Source organism: Castor canadensis, chromosome 10 (assembly GCF_047511655.1).
Source record: "Castor canadensis chromosome 10, mCasCan1.hap1v2, whole genome shotgun sequence".
Lineage (NCBI taxonomy): Eukaryota > Metazoa > Chordata > Mammalia > Rodentia > Castoridae > Castor > Castor canadensis.
The window spans coordinates 15483346-15496287 of NC_133395.1; the positions used below are offsets into that span (position 1 = coordinate 15483346).

General features: G+C 42.2%; 1 protein-coding gene across 7 annotated transcripts in view; it reads left to right on the forward strand.

The window, feature by feature from the left end:
* Nucleotides 1–12942, forward strand: part of Abcc4 (ATP binding cassette subfamily C member 4 (PEL blood group)) — a 229483-nt gene that overhangs the window by 168467 nt on the left and 48074 nt on the right. For all 7 annotated transcript variants that reach the window (XM_074043133.1, XM_020183142.2, XM_074043129.1 and 4 more), the window contains 3 exons: nucleotides 5319–5469; nucleotides 11286–11405; nucleotides 12483–12593. In XM_074043133.1, the coding sequence (XP_073899234.1) occupies nucleotides 5319–5469; nucleotides 11286–11405; nucleotides 12483–12593 (382 nt within the window). The remainder of the gene's footprint in view (nucleotides 1–5318; nucleotides 5470–11285; nucleotides 11406–12482; nucleotides 12594–12942) is intronic.

Genomic DNA, 12942 nt, shown 5'->3' on the forward strand with positions numbered 1-12942 from the left:
ATTTTCTAATACTATACACAGATAATAAAAGTTTCATGTACTGATTAAGTGGGCTTATGAGTAAATACAGATTTTCACTTTATGCCTAATACAGTTATGGGACAGAATTCAAATAAGCAATGGAGTGAGCCAAAATTGGATGTCATGTTCATTAGCATAAAATAAGAATACATTTTAACTGTTGTTTATAGAAAACACGTTCTTTGGCCAGGCTTCATATAGACTAGCAGGAACAGAATCCCATGGAATTAAGTTTAAAGTAAAATGTAGGCAGATACCTAGGTAGGTAGATGCCAAACAGGCAAATAGGTCCTTGTAATTCAATTGTGCATATGAAAGGAATGTGTTAAGTTTGTACTATTAGAATATAAGATTCTAGAGAAGAGTCTTCCTGGGGAAATGTTACGTCTCTTTCTTTTTAACCAGCATAACAAATTCAGATATTGAGCCTATAAAATATTCAACCCTTATTTTATGTCCTGAGTTGTATACATTGTTAAAATTAAATTTGGCTTTTTGCTTTCCCTTCTCTGTCATTTTGCCTTTTAGACTTAAAATTCATCTTACTTATGAAATTTTCTTTTTTAAACCTGAAAGAATATTTCTCTCTCTCTCTCTCTCTCTCTCTCTCTCTCTCTCTCTCTCTCTCTCTGGCAGTATTGCGATTTGAACTCAGGGCTTTCCGAGTGCTAGGAAGGTGCTCTACCATTTGAGCCATGCCCCAGCCCTTTTTTGCTTTAGTTATTTTTCATACAGGGTCTTGTGGTTTTGCCCAGGGCTGACCTTGCACTGGGATCTTCCTACCTGTAGACTCCTGTCCAGCTCGGATAACAGGTAGCACACCACCACACCTGGCTTATTTATTGGTGTGGGGTCTTGCCAACTTTTGCTTATCAGAGCCAGCCTTGAACCACTGTGCTCCCAGTCATCATCTCCTGAGTAGCTAGGATTACAGATGTAAGCTACCACACCAGGCCATTAACTCGAAATAATATTTACTCTGCAGCATGTATTGCTGTGTGCAATTAGGAAGCATCTTTAGATGTTTTAATGCTCACTCTGCTTCATGATCTGAAAGGTTATTACTTCCTAATTATCTGGGAACCCATGATAGGCTACCTCATAGGAGAGGCACAACCATAAGAAACCCAACAAAATTAGAAAATACAAAGAAAGGGACAATCTGTAAAGCAGGAGTGTATTTAGAGATTATTTTTTTCAAATATGAATCTTACATATATGGGGGACACACCAACATGCAGAAATGAAAAGAACAGTCTTGGGATTAAAATGATTCTGAAGCATCTCCCTTTCTCATGTCACTTAACTCAGCCTCTGTTTCCTGCTGTGTAAGTGAAGATGGTAATTCTTCCTACTTCGATTTGATGTGAGAATTCAGTTAGAAAATTCATGTGAAAATATTAAGGGGGTCACACACAAAAAGCCTCATGAAGTGTTCTATTTGGGGTATTTCAGAGGGGAAGACAATTGTACCTTTCTTTGGTTGTCAACTAGATGCAGAAGATTTCTTCAGTGTTATGGGGACATTTGCCATATGTACTACCAATAAAACAATGTCTTCTTTTGTAGTTTTTATTGGACAGTATTTTAAATAAAATAGTCAGCATTTTTCATGAGCATCATGTTTTTCCTTTATTGTTTTTGCATACTTTATGGACAATTCATTTAGATATGTGGTTTGTTGGAAACAGCTGCTCACAAGACAGCATCCTTTCTGAGGATGATGTGTACATTGGATATTCCTTCCATAGGTGGTTGTGACTGAAGTCCTCTACCTTCATTACCTTGACATCCAATCAGGATGTTTGCTTATACCTAACAAGGCCAGCCTGGAATGGACACCGTTACTGATTCAGAGATCCACCGCCACCTTTCCCCATAGTGTCCCAGAAGTACCCAACAATTTCAGAACAGTAATTCTTCACCAAAAAGAAGCAAGGCTTGAAACACAGGAAAAGGATTTGAAATAAAAAAAGAAGCCTCTTAAAAAGTGTTGAGTTACCTCCATTTCCCTAAGGTTATCAATCTTTAGTATGCACAGAGTTAGGGGAAAACATAGAAAAGACAGAAATTATAGTAGACCTGAGGTTTTTAGCCATCTTACATCAAAAGTGCATATTCAAACAATGTAGACCTTAAATATGATAGAGAGAAGGCACTGTTTCCTTGGGACACATGGTATTTAGGAAACAAAGCACCAGCTCCAGTATGCCGTGGGTGATGCCAAGCTGTTCCAGTGGTCAGAACAAGCGACCATTCAGGTCTAACTTCGTGATAGTCTTAAGATCTGTTACTGTGCATCTCTCCTCTCACGGCTCCTGGCAGCAAGGACAGCACACCATAGAATGGTAAGAAGGTAACTGCAACCCCTACTTGTTGCACATGAATCACTGAGCACCTTAGTACATTATCTTCCTTACTTCCCCACCACCTTCTCTTTAATTTGTTAGTATAGCCCACTTTTTCCTAAGACTCAGAGAGATGGAGATGTTAAATATTTAAGAGTTGGCCCTAAACCCTATCCAAAAACTCAGTACTAGCCTTGTAGAATTTCCCCTTCTCTTATTATTCTCTGAAAACTACAGACATATTATAAATTGTGAAATCTCAACTCAAGTGAAAGATTTCATCCAAAACTTTGTATTTGTTTATGTGGAATTATAAAATTTGGGTAGAATTCTCCCCTGGTGTGCCCAAATGGGATACAAGCAAATACAATGATGGTTCCCCTGAGATCTCAGAACTTTGAGGGTTTGAGTTAACTGCTTTTCCAGGTCATTCTGTTTCTTGCTGTGCACATGTCTTTGTTTCTGTGTGTCTTGGCACAGCCAAGGGGGTGAGATATCAAATGGGTTTGGAATCAAATGAGATAGGTGGGTGTTGGGTGTTTAACTTGGGTTAAGCTTCCCAGGTTAATCTGGTCAACTGGATTAGCCATAGAAGTCCTTCATCCTAGGGAGAGCCAGGTAAGTGAAACTTGTGAATACTGTCTAATCAATGATGTGCGTCTGCTTTAAAATTTTTAAATTGTTTTCATAATTGACACATGACCATTTTTTTCCGACAATTAATGTGGGTGAACCTAATGACTTTCCTCAAGACCAGGCCTAGAAGGAACTAGAAAGACCTTCCCATAAGCGTGAAGAAGCAGCTTGACTTCTAACTGGTGTTGTGGGGTGTGGTGTGTCAGTTAATCGAGTAGCCATAAGAAATTGTTCAGCTTTTAGGTATAAAAGGCAGGAAGTCAGACAGCCAAAATTCCTTCCACTTACGATTGGGATTTTTTTCCTTCATAATTCTGTTCCTCTTCACTCTGGCTTTTGTGTTGACACCTCCTGAGAGTCTGAGTGAGACAGGGAAGGCAACTGGTCTGTTCTTAGCTTGATTCCCTGGGGCCCCTGCCCTGAGATCATAGCTCAGAGAGGTTTCCTTTCCTGCTCCTTGAGATTTAGCGCTTCCCTGTTTGGGGTCCCTGCTCCCTGAGTATAAACTGCTCCTGGCTTTCTCCATGTCACCTCCTGGGCATTGCTTTCCTCATCTGCAAGCAGCCATGACAGTCTTCCTTTTCTCCATCACGGTGTGGATGTCTGGATCCCCTGAGAAAATGGTTTAGAAGAGCTCCAAACCACTCATGAGGGTCTCTGTGAGGTGTCACACCACCCATGCTTCCTTTAAAGCCACACCTGGGGTTGCACCTGGTTGGGGAGCAGGGTGAATGGGCAGAAGGTGAGGTGCTGGGGCCATAGAACACCTGTGTTCATGTGTCAAGCACACTGACGGCCACCTGCACCCGATTGTCTGGACTGCTCTTTTTGTCAAACGAGGCTTTTGAAGTTAGGCACACAGCCTTCTTAGAACTCTCTTTATGGTGCTCATCTGTTTCTCTCTGGTTTTTCCATAGCAGTTGGTGACTTTTGCTGTGCTCAGGTGTTTCTGTGTAAGACTGTGAATTTCAGAGGCCTGCATCAGACCCGCGCCTGGCCGTTCTCAGAGAGCTAGTGTTGTGCCTCCTTAGCAGACAGACAGACTGCTGCGTGGTGTTTCTGTTGCGTAAAGGCACAGACCATGACTTCACATTTTCCTGATAAGATGGACACTTAAGTCAGCATCATCCACTGACTTAGGTTTCTATTCTACTCGCTGTCTTTTTAGACCAAGTGTTTCCCCAGGTAAAGTTACCTCACAGAGGGGAGTGATGAGTAATTGGAATGCTCTAGAACTGTTGGTACAGTGTCTTTCATATAGTAACTGCCTGATAAATGGTATCTGCTGTTGCCATCATCATTTGCCTTTAATAAAGTAGACTTTTTGAATACTTAGAATGGTAGAAAACTTAATGTGTATCCAGGAGATAGTATATTTTCAAAAACCTTCTAGACATTGGAAGTTATTTACTTCTTATAAAAACTTTTCCTCAGATTTCCAAAAAATATTGCAACTTTTATCATAGTTCTCGTCTCTTTCTGTTTGGCCTGTTGATGAACTCTGAATTTCCCGAAATAAGGGTATTTAAAGGAAAAAGACAAATTGCAAGTCCCAAGTAAGTTAAAAAAAAAAAAAAGTCCTGAACAGTAAGATGTTGGCTGTACACCAGAGGCAGGTGTTGTAGTTAATGCTCTGAACTCGCCAGCTCGCTGACCCATACTGTATCCATCCAGTCAAGTTACTTTCCTTCTGCCTCAGTGTCTATGTCTATAAAATGACAAGAAGACCCTGCTTTCTAGGGCATCTCAGGTTTAAATGACATGTGACATGTTTAACATATGGCCAGATACATAAACACCACCAGTAAGTGTTAATTATAGGTAGAAAACCAAGAGAGAGTACTATCCACGTCCACAGGTAAAGATGGAAATTGACTTCCTCCTTTTCTGAGCACTGAATTCTTTACCTCTGCACAGTGGAGGTTCCCGGACTCCTCTTCCTTGATAGCTGCTTGCCAATTTCCCTAGTCATGTCTAATGATTCACAGCAGTTTGGGATTCAATCTTACTCTGCCTCAGCTTTCTAATCCATTACATGGGGAGGGGATAAAAATGCCCACCACACAGGACTAATAAGTGTATCTAAAGAACGACTGCTCAAAACATTTTCATGGTGTCCGGCTCATAGCGGGTGGGTAGAGAAATATCAGTGCCACCTGTGCCTTTGTTATTTCTGGGATGAAAAAGCATTCCTTGCTATCCCAACAAGTCTTTTCAAAGAAAGGAGTGGAATCCCAACAAGACAACCCATTAAAGTCTGTTGTTGAAAAGAATTCTTGCTAAGGAGGCCTGTCTCTGTTTTTGCTGTTCCAGACTTTGCTCCTTGTGATCAGTGTGGTAGCCATTGCGGCCGCCGTGATTCCTTGGATTGCAATACCCTTGGTTCCTCTTGCCATCATTTTCTTGGTTCTTCGGCGATATTTCTTAGAAACATCAAGGGATGTCAAACGCCTGGAATCTACAAGTGAGTATCCAGGGTCTCGTGTAGATGTGAAATGCAACCAAACTTTCATTTATGCCATAATTAAAGAGACACCTGAAATTCTGCAGAACCTGTCTTCCAGAATTTCTCACCTCATCAACATTAGATAATGGAACATTAGGTAATTGTGGCCACCACTGGTCACTGTAGTCTTCAGGGAGAGTGAAACTGGTGGCCTCCCAGGTGCAACTTTGAATTTATCACAAGGAAGGGATGAATGATGTAATATTCTGCTGGAGACAAGGATCCTTTCTGTCTTGTTCATGACATCCTTCTTGCATACAACACAGGCACACAATAACCACTTTTCTAGATAAATAAAATATTTCCTTGTGTGTTGGAACTGAATTAGGAGGAAAATATTTAGAGTAGTTTTCTTTCCCTAAAGATTCTGGAAATGACAAAGATAGGAAAAAATTAGAGAAAGGGAAGGAGGAGATATGAGAAATATACTCACTCATATGTCAGAAGTAATATACTTGAAAAATATAATTTTTACTTGCTGATACTGGGTTGCATTTATTAAATAGTTTGAAAACATAAGCATTGTTCTTTTCCATTTTGTTCCTTGTTATGGGTGGTATTTGGTATCATGCCACATTGAGTTCTTTCTCCCAGACCAGTCATGTAAGTGGATGCTGAAAACAATCCCCTTTGGAGACCACAGGAGAGGGAGCATTTAGTCTTTTGCTCTATTCAGCTTCTTAGTTTTGGGATAACAGGGAAAGTGTTTTATGATTAATCACTCTATTCTACAGGTAATCAGAGAGAATGAAAAAAGGGGAGCTCATCTCATTAAAAATGCACAAATATTTCATTATTATTAAAATGAAAAACCATAAGGAGAATAGAATTTTTACTGAGGAAAAAGTATAAGGATGATAACTAAAAAGTAAAGAAGGATGATGTTTGTATCAGAAAACCTCTGTGATGGACAGTTACTGCTCTTGAATGCCAACTCGACTTTCTGAAAGCTAGGCTCAGAAGAGAAATGTTGAATCTAATGGTTCCCATTATCGGCTTAGTGAAAAATATGTATCAGGACAATATCAGGACACAGGAGTTTTTTCTCTCTATATATGTGTGTCTCTTTTTCAATAATAAACTTTTAAGAGGCATTTGTCCTAAGTGTCTGCATAAAGTAGAGTGGATTCATAAAAACTATAGACAAATTTCTCAATCCTTAGGAGAACCAGCTAAGCTGCTGTGAGGTCCCATCTTGTGAAGTGTTCCAGGGGAAGGCAGAGTGAATAGTTCCCAAGCTTGTAACTCTCTGCTGATATGACTTGTTGCCCCCATGAGGGGACTCAATGAAGGAAGAGCATAAAGGATTAGCATTGCTGGAAGGTCCCTCAGTTGTGCATTGCAGTGGCCTAGCCAGTCTTTTGCGTGGACACAGGCTATAGATGTTTTAAGAGTTAAAGCTGCTGATGGAATGGAGTTATTCAACAGTCTCATTGGAAAGGAAGCTTCGAGTATATTTGAGGAAGGATTGTTCATTTCAGAAGGAACACCTTGATAGAGATTTTTATCTTTGGCAAGAGTTGCTTCTCATCCATGTAGAAGTGGAGAAAGAGGGCATAAGAATGTAAGAAACATGGTGGATGTTCTCTCCTGAAGGCCAGAACATACCACAAGCCTTGACACAATTTTGATACGGAGGTTCTCCCAACTTTGTCGTGGCCGCTGCTGAACACTTGGGTTTTCCTGCACTCTCATCGGCTACAACAACAATTTGTAATATGGACGTTCCCGTCTCCACACCTTCAGATAACCAAATGAACCGATGATAGCCAGCTGGGTGTAGGTCCCTGTGTCACAAGTAACCTTTCCACTGTTTTTTCTAAGCAACAATTCATGGTGTTTTTTGAGGCCATGGATATAATCACCAAAAAAGAGGATGCCTGATTCCCACCGCAAGAAACACGAACTGCTTTGTTCCTGCACTTGATAGACTACTAGAGTCCTGAGGTTTATTTTCAGATCCTACTGTCTAGCTGCTTCTGGAACCATACACTGGAATTTAAGCAATCATAATGATAATTGGTCATATATATTTTTTTTTTATTTTGGAAAACTGAACGTAGCAGTGTTCAGTCACAGAGAAGTATATAAAACCAGAATGACACTTGGTTGTATTTCTCTAGCCAACTCTACTCATTTAGCGCTGCCTAAATTGTGAAGAATTCTGTCTGTGAGGGTGCCATGTTATCATGGGTCACATTAGCAATGTCTACCTTGGACACCAGTTAGCAGAGAGCTAACCTTTACCACATGTTCTCAGACCATAGATCCTTGAGTCTGTTACTTTTAAGTTTCCATGTCAGATTCCCAGGAGTATTGTTGAACTTGAGATGCTTAGTAAGAAATACAGTAATGGAGAAGCCTATTGGATATTAGCTAAGTAAGATTTGGGAGTTTTCTAACCATGGACTCCAAACCTAGAGAATCTTCAACTCTGACTATTCTCCCTTCCAGACACTGGTGCAAATTAAAAGCACACCCTGGGAAATAAGAGTTGGAATCCAGCACCCAACTCCACTACTTTGGTTAACTTACTTAATTGGGCAGTATTCTCAATGCCTCAAGTCTGTTCTTCCCTTTGTCAAGGCTATAACAATACCTGCCCTGTGGAGTTTTCATCAGAATGCCTGAGACAATGGGAAGTGTTTACTAGCTACTTACCAAAGCACTAGAACCTTCCACAGAAGGGAATTAAAAATATATTAATAGCTAGAATGTCTTCCATAGCATTAATGATACCCTGAAGAACACTGGTAGACCAGGACCTTGATGGGTCTGCAACTCTCTGCCCTGCTCCTCCCGAGAAGATATGCAGTCCTTTAGGATATGTCCCAAAGAGCAGAAAAAAACACAGCTGTTGATCTAGTGAAATGTGGGGTTATAACTGTCGACAAATGTCAACGATGTTGTATAGTCTGTTTCAGGGTAGCCTCCCAAGTCTATGTGGGAAAAGGTAAAATAATCCCAGGCTTTGACATGCACTGTTTTCTGATACCTGTTAATTGTCTTTGCTGTCCCTCTAGTTCACCCCAACTGACAATCCTGCCTGGCCATCGTAGGGCATGAAACAGGATTGTCTTTCAAACATGCAGATTCCTGCCATACCTTGGTAACTCTTGGGGTGAGGTTAAGTACAGGACTTGGCCTTGGGTTTCCTGGTGTTTTGAGGCTGGATGATGCCGGAGTTCTAAAGTGAACCCTGTCCTCAAACCCACCCAGAAAGGACCAGTGGTGACTTTGTTCTGATGAAGAAAGCCCTTGAGGATGGCCACACTGAAGAATTCCTTCAGGGACCCTCCCTGGGTGACCAACAGCCCTGCCTTCTTCTCTTTGGCATTTTCAGTTATGAAGTAGCATTCATGTTATGACACCACCATGTTCTAGAAACGAGCACAGTTCTAGTGGGTTCTCTGGGCTCTGGAGCTAGACTCTTGGCACTCTCTTGGGTAGGGTTATGGGTCCTACAGCCTCCTGGGTTGGTCATCCCTGTGAGTGCCCTGTTTGCAGTGACTAAGTGCAAGGGCAGGCTGGACCATCCCCTGAAGTCTACAGAAAAGGGCCATGCAGGTCTCCCACCTTTCTTATTTGGAGCCTGAGCTCAGACTTCTTATTCTCACATTACCATCTTAAAAGTACAAAATTAAAGGCGGCCAAAATAAATAAGGACTAAAATATTACTCAGTGTATTAAAGAGAGAGAGCAGTGTGGATGCTGGTGTAAGACCACAAACCCACAGCTGGACGAGGAGAGCTACCCCAGCATCACCTAAGGCTGTCTCCCTGAGTTAGATACAAGAAGGCATTTGATCATGTCCTGACTAGCAAGTCTGTGTTCAGGAAAGGTTTTCTTTCTGAAAGCAGTGTCACAACATAGGCGTCTAACAGTGTCCCCCGTCATGTATCCTGGGCAGGCAAGAAACGTGGGGAGGAAAGGGTGGTCAGCAGGCCCCAGCCAAGCTGTGTCTCCATCTCTACTCTGTGGAAGCCTGCTCCTTCCTTACTTGTATAATTGTGTACTCTGTCTTATAAAACAGTTTTTTGTTATTTTTGGGTTTGTTTTTTATTTTGTGGTACAGGTGTTTGAACTCAGGACCTCGTGCTGGCTGGGCAAGCATTCTACCACTTAAGCTGTGCCCCAGCACATTTTACTTCATTTCTTTTTCAGATAGGGTCTGATGTTTTTGTTTAGTCCAGCTTGTACCACAGTCCTCTTACCTGTGACTCCCGTGAAGCTGGAATTACAGGTGTGCACCACCATGCTCACCTTATTTGTTGAAATGGGATTTTGCTAACTTTTTACACAGACTGGCCTCTAACCATGATTCTTCTGATCTCTGCCTTCAGAGTAAGTGGGATTACAGGTGTGAGTCACCATGCTGGCTATAAGGCAGTTCTGTATCTAGTCACATATGTACACCACCCCCACCAGGCATGCATAGTGCCCTTGTTCACAGTGAGCTCTCCTGGGTTGGACCACAGACAGGCATTGGGAAGTGCTAGGGAGTAAGTTCGAGTTTTTCCTGGGATCCTTTATCCCTTATCATTTTATGAAGTATATGCAGCCTGGTAAAAGATGATTTACCTTCACTTCTCCCATACATTCCATGTTTTCAACAGGTCTTCTCTAGAAGATGGACAGGTGACAAAACGATTCCTTAATACTTCCTCCTCACAAAGCACAGGTTCATCCCAGACAGTGTTAAGAACAGTGTACTGTGTGTCACAGCCTCCCAATCCATCCCCACCTCCCTGTAGCCTTGTTCATAGGGAAAAGAGACCGTCACAGAGCTGGTCCTGCCTGGCAGCAGGCAGTCCATATGTCTCCCTGTGTGCAGCACCAGGTCCTAGTGGTCAGGATACTGTGTGCTTGAAACAGTCAGTGGTGGGACTTCTGTGCCCCAAATCAAAACAAAGATGGACAAAGGAGAATCAGTCTTTTAGATTGTGCTAAGATGATGATACCGCTAAGGCCACAGTCAGATCCTAGAAAGGTGGGGACAATCACACATGGCTAGTGGCCTTCAAATACAAGGACAGCCTTCCAGCAAAGTGGTTATACAGACATTCTTCAACCGCCTAAGACTCAAGGCAAGACCGTTCAAAAACATCTTGGCTGGACAGGTCCTATGGGCACAAGTGCAGTATGACACCCAGGTGCATGGTGACTGTGAGGACTCTTCTCACCACAGTGGGCAGAGGAAGATTCCCTGGGAGGAAGGGAAGTGACACACTTGTCTGTTCAGCTTATTTACCGAACACCTGTGCCATGCTAGGTGCTATTCTAGTTAGCGGGAAAGAGTGGCCAAATCCCAGCCTTAAAGTAATAATTTAGTGCAGGACAGATATATAAATAGCTCATAATTCAGTGTGTGAGTCCTCTAGCAACATTATTTTTTAGTATGGCCAAAAAAAAAATCAGTGAAAAATAATTTCCGCTCAGAGAGATTTCTGGGAAGAATATGGAGGAAAAGACCTTGATGGATGAGTTAGCAAAAGGAATAATAACAAAGTTCGAATTTGGTCAGAGGTGGGTTGAACAGAGACATTCATTTCCTGGTCCTTAAAGTGCAGCTTGGTTTGATCAGGGGTTTAAGAATGGATGTGCAGGGTCCTTTTCAGGCTTCTGGGAATGTTTCCTCTGGAAACTTGAAGCCTGCTAGGAAGCTCTGAGTTTGCTATGCGGTAGGACACTTGAGGAGCATAGTAGGCAGTTGGATTCCTTGCATCTGGCCTCGCTGAGCTTCCTCTGTTTTGTGTCTATCTGTCTTTCTGCAGCACGGAGTCCGGTATTTTCCCATTTATCCTCTTCCCTCCAGGGGCTCTGGACCATCCGAGCATACAGAGCTGAAGACAGGTGTCAGGAGCTATTTGATGCACACCAGGACTTACATTCAGGTCTGTACATTTCTGGAAGTGGTTTCAAAGGCTGAGATTTGTTGCTCCCTTGGGCTTGATCCCTCCTGACCAGGTAGCCTTGTTGGTTAGCACCTCTGCCTACCATCAGGCATGGCGCTGTGTCCCATCTTAGCACATCTTCCTGTCTGTCTGCCCATGGGCTTTGACTCCTCTCGAATCCTTCTGCCCATTCCTGTTTTCCCCCAATTGGCTTGCATGATCCATCCATTTCGGTCCCCTGTGGCTCTCTGTCCCTTTAGAGCAGGGTTCAGCAAACATTTTTGTTGTTGTTTTTGCAAAAGGCTACCTAGCAAATGTTTAAAGCTTTGTGCACCATATTGTCCCTGATATAGCATGAAAACAAACATGGACAGCACATCAGCATGGGGCTGTGGCTGTGTTCCTGGAGAACTTTATTTACAAAAACAGGTGATGGTCCCTTCTTGGTCCACAGGCTGTGGATTACCAACCTTTGATTTAGGGCATCTGGGGTGGCAGACTGAAGACATCATTTTCTCAGTTACCAGATTTGCTGCCCACTTGATATGTATTATCTTCACGTGAGTGAAGTTTCCACTTAGAAATTTTGAAATTACCTCTTAATTTACAAAATACTGGCCCATCTTTGCAACCTTTATTGTATTTTAATGATGAAGAAATGACACTTTGAAAACCACATACAGCTCCTTTTAGTAGACTGGTCATTTAGAAACAGCCACTAAGCAACACTGTCTGCTATAGAACTGTAAATAGTCAGCCATATGAGTCAGTGAACTTCACATCATGCAAGAAGTGCACTTAGGGGACCATTTGTTTCCCATGTTCTTTGTCATGCTGGTATTTCTGCTTATCACCTCCAGGTTATATATTTCAGTACATCTTCCCAAAAGCCACTCTACTGTTTTGTATGAGGACCATATATTGCCTTGCATTGCCAGCCTTTCTGGAACCTTCAGGTTTCTCAAGTGTGCAGCCTGCTGCCTGCCCTTCCCTGCATAAGTATCGTGATGCACTTTCACTACAGTTGATATGGCCTTTGAACTTATTTGTCCTTCTTCTTACTGTTCACAAATCCAGAGGCTTGGTTCTTGTTTTTGACAACATCTCGATGGTTCGCTGTGCGTCTGGATGCCATCTGTGCCATCTTTGTCATCGTTGTTGCCTTTGGGTCCCTCATTCTGGCCAAAAGTAAGTGCAGATGTGAATAACTATTTATGGTATGATTACAATTTATAGCTGTGTTTACAGTTATGAAATTAAACTCTTGCCACCTTATCCAATGGCTTATACTGTTTGGTTCCAATGAAGTGTATTAAAGCGATCACAGCACGCCAGCATGGATATGATTCTGCAGTGTGACCCACTGAGAGGAGTTACTGGGTCTTGACGGGTCCCTTTTATGTTTCTTCGAATGGGCTGAGGCCTGCACAAATGGCGTTCTGTACATTCCTGGTTTGTTTGTTGGGAGGAAAGAACCAACTTTACTGTGGAGCATTTTGTCCAGCTTAAGGCTCTGGGTTTTAGCTTTGGGACTACT